The 6,922-nt window shown below is 36.1% G+C and overlaps 1 protein-coding gene across 1 annotated transcript in view; it reads right to left on the bottom strand.

Annotated features, from left to right (window-relative positions):
- The window catches only part of LOC106531502 (MOB kinase activator 1B), a gene marked incomplete in the record, with an annotated part of 18,989 nt that overhangs the window by 10,240 nt on the left and 1,827 nt on the right, over positions 1 to 6,922 (bottom strand). The window contains 1 exon segment of the mRNA XM_014027380.1: positions 846 to 1,012. Coding sequence (XP_013882834.1) covers positions 846 to 1,012 — 167 coding nt within the window.

Here is a 6,922-nt window from a genome sequence, read left to right as displayed (position 1 = left end):
AAGAAGTCTCTTGGAGGAGAGACGAAACGTTTCATTAGAGAAGAACCCGTCCAGAGGACCTGTACAAGTTTTTTCTTTTTGATTTTTTACCTGGATTGCTGAGATGCATCAGGACATCATGTTATAATGTTATACTGTCATAAAAAACATGCCCAAAGTCTTGCTTTGACTCATTCATCCGTTTGAGAAATCCTGCAGCGTTTTTATAAAGCCATGCTGAGGAGCAAAACGACAGGTGGTGACTAGAAACGCCTTTTGGGACCAGAAACACCCCTGGGACGTGACTTTAAGCTGAACTTCCTCATGGCAGAGCCCCCCCCACCCCCACCCCCCACACACACACACGCCCATGACTCCTGCAGGCTCTTGGCTGAAAGTGAAAGTGAAACTTAACTGTCTGCTGAGCTCTCAACATTAGTTCTCACTCATTGAAGCTCTTTTCAGATTAAAAATACCTTTGAGGAAATGTATTTTCAGAAGCCAAGTAAACTGCATCATAGTGCACGCACGAACCCACCCCCACACCCACACCCACCGAACGGGACGGGACAGAAGCAGAAGGTGGTTCTTAAAGAGACAGAGGCCAATTTCAAGGCGTTTAGAAGAGGAAGTGGTGAGAAGATATGTTTATTTTCTATTTAAACTTAAAAACAGCATTTTAATAACAGCTAAAGGCGACATAGATACTTTATTATGGTATAATATTTAAATATATGCCTGAGAAACACATAACACTGGCCCTTTAAAAGAAAAACAAGTGCTGAAATCAAGTCTTTCTGCCAGGATTTTGAATTCAAGAAAATGATGTAACAGGTAGGGGGAGGAAGGTAAATCCCAGGGCTTACTGTTGACAGCGACCCACTCATTCAGGTCTTCACCCTCGGGTAACATGACGGCCATTCGCAGGTTTCCACTTCCCAGCGTAGCCTCGGCATGTTTCAACAGCTCGTACTGATGAGAACCTTCTGGGATGTTCTTCTTGGGCTTGAATGTTTTCGATGAACGGTTTCCACTGTGAGTCACAAGGAGATAAAAAAAACACAGGGCCTGATGAGCCATTGTGACTTCACAGAACAACTCATGTTAGGGACTTTTCTGACTAAAAGTCTAAATGTGTTTTTTATGAATGATAAGACTGTGAGCAGCATAAAAGCTGAGGATGAGAACAGTTTGTGTCTGGGCGTGTAATGAGGTCGTTTCAAGAGGAACGCTCTTAACGCTCCATTAAACAAGAATTTTTCTGCAATCAAAGCATGGGTCACACACAGTAACACTCTGTCATTTAATTAGAGTCTCAGCTGACAAAAACCTGTGCCAGGGTTTAAATATGCTGGATCTTTTCTAATATGTGACCAGTGGTAGAAATAAGGATATTTTACAAAATGTTTTGCGGACAACCAGGTCTTGTCAACAGGTTGTCCGCTGGACAACCTGTTGACAAGACCTGGTTGTCCGCAAAACATTTTGATTGTCCAAAAGAAACTCAAGAAAAAAGTAATTTAACAAGTATATTGTTCTGTAGATGAAGTTTATTAATTGTTCTCAATCAGCCAGGTTGACAGGAGCTGCATGAATAAAACTTCCTCATTCTCTTTTTTTGAAATAAGAGCTCAACATTCATAAGCTTCTTTCTGCTCATAGGTAAAAAAAAAATTTCACTTAAATAGGAGTATACTGTGTACACGACCTTATTAAAAATTACAGTTTACTGTTCTGTTTGGTTTTACCAAGTTTTTTCTCCCTTTCATTTTTACAAACGACGAACACCCGCGGCAGAGAGCTTTAATCGAGACCTTTTTTGCTTGGTTGTCCACCGGACAACCAGGAGACAGGATCTGGTTGTCCGAAACAAAAATAGTTTGTCTCGGACAACCTAAACAATGGTTATGTCTACCCCTGTGTGACCCATCATATCGAAATGAGGATTAAATCAAATTTGGTCAAAATGACCTAATTACATTTTCAGATTCTTGGCTTTAAAAGCTACATTTTGATACCTGGATCATTCTGATATCATAATTAAATCCAGAAATATGACTTAATTTGTCTTGTTGGCTACAATAATACATACATATTTGGTCTAAATCCTAATTTTATGTCATTTTACTGAGGAATTTTTGATCTCCTTATACAGAGGAAACCTCTAATTATATTCAATGTGCATTGCCAATGCAATGCACACTATTGTGATTTGTTTCCCATCCAAGTCATCTCAACTTTGCCATGCTTCTCCTCCTGCATACTTTGTCCTACAGCTGCCATTGTAATTTATATCTGTAAAGGTCCTGTGCCAAATGATTGCTATGCCTTTTGGTACCTGTACAACTTGTAGTTTTTAAAATATTAATGTTTAAACTTTATTACAAATTCATATAATGGCAGTCAATGGGGCCTTGTAATGGTCCAATACTGCCCCCAGCTGTACTCAACTTGGTACTGCACCATAGTTTTTTTATATTTAATCTCAATAGCTCAGTGTTTACAATACTAATATGATTGTATTTTGATGTTTTACTATAATAGTGTCTTAATACTGCTCTATTGTTGTAATATTATGCATTTTTGTGTCAATAATTGTATTGGCAATGTGGCCTCTTTCTGCACACATACAAACCAACCCCTGGCACCACACTTTGCCACAGCTCCATTGGTCTAACAGTCTATGTCATGGACTTTCATGTGGGAGATCAGGGTTCAAAACCCAGCCAATGTAACTTTAATAAAAAATTTCCTCCAACTTCATATTGTCACTCAATTACCTTAATTACAAACACCTGCTGACATGACAGGCACAAGCTGGTATAGAAAACATATTTGAACTTGGTCACATTTCACTCTGCAAGTCCAATGCTGCAGGCAAAGCCATGCTATGTGGCAATGCACACTTGTTTTTACATCGTAAAAACCCATGTCTAGTTGAATATTGAGATTTCCCAGCTAAAAAGAAACAGCTTTGCTAACTCACAGGGAAAATCTCAAAATTTTAAGGCGTTTTTCCTCAAAATCAGTTTTTTTTGTTGCTACTGCTCAAAAAAGGCTTCAAAAAAATTTTTATAATTAAATTTCAGACAGTTCATTCAACTGATACATTAATACGGCATTTATTCATTATATTTTGACAAAATGCAATTTTAGTTAACATTTTAGTCAAAACATTATATTAGCCTATTTCTCCATGTACAACTTTTGGACTTAATCCTCATTTCGATGTGATGGGTCACATATTTCTAAGCTTAAAACCAAGAATTAATCACAAACTAAATTTGCTACAGCACTGTTTTATAAGAGTTAAAAATGTTACATTCAAAGAGCCAGATTATCGAGACAACGTTACTAAAGTAAATAAGACAAAAAAAACAAATGCAAAAAGTGTTTGAAGCTCAATCTGTATATTTTAACCCATGACAATATATGATTTAAATATTTATTTGTAAAATAATTCTAAATAAAAGCCAAAATTTGCTTTTAATTGTTGCTTAATTGGTTTGAACTGATGTGATTATCATGTTTGTAAATTATATTTACAATAAACAGACAAAAATCAGTCCATTTTTGTGTTTCATTACCAAGTATTTGTTATAAATCAAAAAATACATATCCAATGTTTTTTTCTAAATTGCAAAACTAAACTGAGGTGTGTTCCAAAATTAGAAAGGTTTTGTAAAACATCTTTTTTTCACTTATTCAGAGACATCTAAAACATCAAGTTAATAAAAAAATACAAATCAGATGCTGCAAGGACCAGCTGGGAAAAGACCATTCAACACTGTCTATGTATTTAAATAAAAATAGCACTCATCACCTCATATTTACAACCCCAATGGTTTTTGAATACTTTGCAAGTTTTTTATTAGCTGTGGACAAACCTTTGCACCAAATATGGTTGATTCACCTGATCAAATATGGAACTGGTTGCATGGAAAGATTGTGTGTGGATTTCTACACCCATCACACTGGCCGTATCAATCTGTGGAGGTAGTGTTATGGTCTGGGGTTGCTTCGGTTCATTAGGTCCAGATTCAGCAGTGAGATTTGTTCAGAAACAAGGTAAGGTCATTTTCTGGTCTCACTTTTCTCTTCGATACATTTGTTGACACAAAAGCAGAGTCTAAGTAATGCAATGAAAGATTGAAGTATGTGACATTTTTTTGGCAGTTCAGTGAATATTTTTACTGAAGTGGACTGGTTTATACACATTAGTTTAAGTTAAGGGTTTAATGGGTGAATAACAAAAAGATTTGTTAAAAATCTTCAAGGATCTGACAGATGAATGTTTTAACTTTTAGCTTCTAGCTAGCCTTTTCATCCTTTTAGCCACAGCTTTGATATTTTTAACTTTTTCTTTTGCTGCTTTTAGAAACTACTATTCTTAGCTACCCTTATGCTACTTTTGGCTTTAAGCCAGCATTTTTGCTAGATTCTAGCTAGCGTTTTTCATCCTTGTAGCTGGAGTTTTGTTGCTTTTATCTTTTAACTCCACTTTTGCGGCTTTTAGTCAGAATTTAGCTAATTTTATATGTTAGATAAGAGGGTTGTGCCATTTATATTCTTTTGATCCTTTGGGCTTTTTTAGATAGTGTATTGCTGACTTTTGGTATTGTTTTGCTCCTTTTAGCTAGTGTTCTGCTTGTCTCAGTTTCTTTGGCAGATTTCATTACTATGTGTTTATCGTGCATTTTCTTTTTATTTTTATTTCTTTTACAGAAAGTGTCCTTATCTATGTGCTTTGTTTCAAAAGACTGTTGAAAAAAATCCTACATCTTAGATCAGTGGTGTCCAAACATTTTGTCACATGGGCCAAAATCATAAAGTCAGAAGGACTTGAGGGCCCAAAATATTATTCCTTTACCTGCTCAACAATAAACTAAGCATTTAATACTTTAATTAAACAAATAATGTAGTTAAGATTTATTGCTGGAAATAGATGTGTAAATTAATCTAGATCCAGAAGTTTAAAAGTGTTTTGCAGGATTATCTTATTGAAAGAAATTTTGCAATTTTCTAGGTTTCAATTGGGGGGGGGAAATAACCCAGTTTAGTCAATTCTGATCAATAAAATCAGGATTTTGTTCACTCTTTTGTTGAAAATGCTTGCTGTATTCAGACGAATTTATTCTATAATGTAAAGCAGATTGGACTCATCTTCTGAGTAGAAGTCACCAGATAGATGTGGAAAAAGGTAAGAGTCTGGTTATTTGAAGACAAATAATTGATATTGTTGCCAATATCTTTTGTTATAAGATTTTATTTTGTGATAAATTTGCCCTAATAATAAATAGAAAGTCTCTGTCTGCAGCAAACACCTGTGCCAGGAGGACAAATTTGTAAGCAAATTAGTATAATTCTTGAACTGAAGTTATGGGCCACACAAAATCAGTTCAGGGGCAACAAATGGCCCCCGGGCCAGACTTTGGACATCCCTGTCTTAGATCAACTGAAGCTGTTGTGAAGTTAAATGTTCTGTAGTTTTTTTTATTTATTTATTTTTTGATCCCCGAGAATTAGTAAACTTTAGATATAAATAGGAAGAATTTACATTCATAATTTGGTAGTATCCAAGTTACAACTCATTCGTGAAACTAGATTTGGAAAGTTTTAGTCTGTATTAGGGGTCAACCGATACATCGGCCGGCCGATATCTTTGGCCGATATTTGCGTTTTTTTCCTTGTATCGGTATCGGCCGATACACTGTCCGTTCGGCCGATACACTGTCTGTTCGGCCGATCCGTTCTTTGGGTCCGCAAGTGTCCGCCCCTTCCCCCGGGGAGAGCGCACCAGCTAATGTTGTGAGACAGAGTGCTAACAACAACAAGGGTGAGTTATGAACTATAAATGTGTTTTAACTGTCTAATTTAGCTGTTTCTACCCTCTGTGTCGGAATAGGAGGGAAGAGAGAACAGCTGTGTTTAACAGGGGTGTAAGAAAATATCGATACAATGAAATATCGCGATATTTCATTTCCCGACAGTGTATCGATATTCTAAAGTCCTGTATCGATTTTTTATTAAGGTTTAAAATGTCAACTTTCCTGCCAACCGTTCATTTTTATGTTGTAGTTCAGCCTCTGACCACTAGTTGGCAGCAGTGAGCCAGACATTTGGCTCCTCTACCTCTTGAGTTAGAGGCTATTGTTAAGTGTTGGGTGACCATATTTTATATTTAAATTTTAAACACTAAAGCTGCAAAATATATTTTCAAACTATTTATTTTCAAATTTAGTCTAATAATTGAAAACATGGATGAAATATGAAACAAATAAAATAAAATACACACAAAGCAGAACACAGCTAAATGTATCAAAAGTATGTCTATGTTATATTAGAATTTTCTGAGACAATGAATTTAGATTTTTCATTTTTTTCCCCAGTAAGAGGTTTTTATTTAATAGAATTTTTGGACAAAAAAAATCGCAATATATCATAATATATCGCCTTGCTTATAGTATCACAATATATCGGGATATATCGTATCGTGACCCCTCTGTCATGATATGTATATGTATATGTCGCCAAATTCTTGCCAATATACAGCCCTAGTGTTTAAGTTTCTTTTCCAGATGGGAGCGCTGCGACATGTTTTACTTTCACTTGCGCAGCCGTCCACCATCATGTGAACCAGACGCTGCTCACATCAGGTTTACTGTGACCGCAGTCGTGATGCTGGTTTTCTTCGGTGTACATTTCAAACTGTGATCTAAAGTTAACGTCAGCTGTTTAAATGCGTTTTTTGCCTGGTGTTAAAAATGGGAGCAGCAGACTGAGGCAGAGAAGCTGTGAGTGCTGTGTGTGAAGTCCTCACAAAGATAGCAAGATGTATGTGTGTCTCTTCTTTTTTCTCTGTGTTGCTCTGACAGTTTTATTTAGGCTTGTTGCTGTTTTTGCATCAAAAATGCTGGGATATTAAAAATAATAAATTTATGTA

The sequence above is a fragment of the Austrofundulus limnaeus genome, unplaced genomic scaffold (genome assembly GCF_001266775.1).
Source record: "Austrofundulus limnaeus strain Quisiro unplaced genomic scaffold, Austrofundulus_limnaeus-1.0 Scaffold643, whole genome shotgun sequence".
NCBI lineage: Eukaryota > Metazoa > Chordata > Actinopteri > Cyprinodontiformes > Rivulidae > Austrofundulus > Austrofundulus limnaeus.
This window is presented reverse-complemented; position numbering and strand designations above follow the sequence as displayed.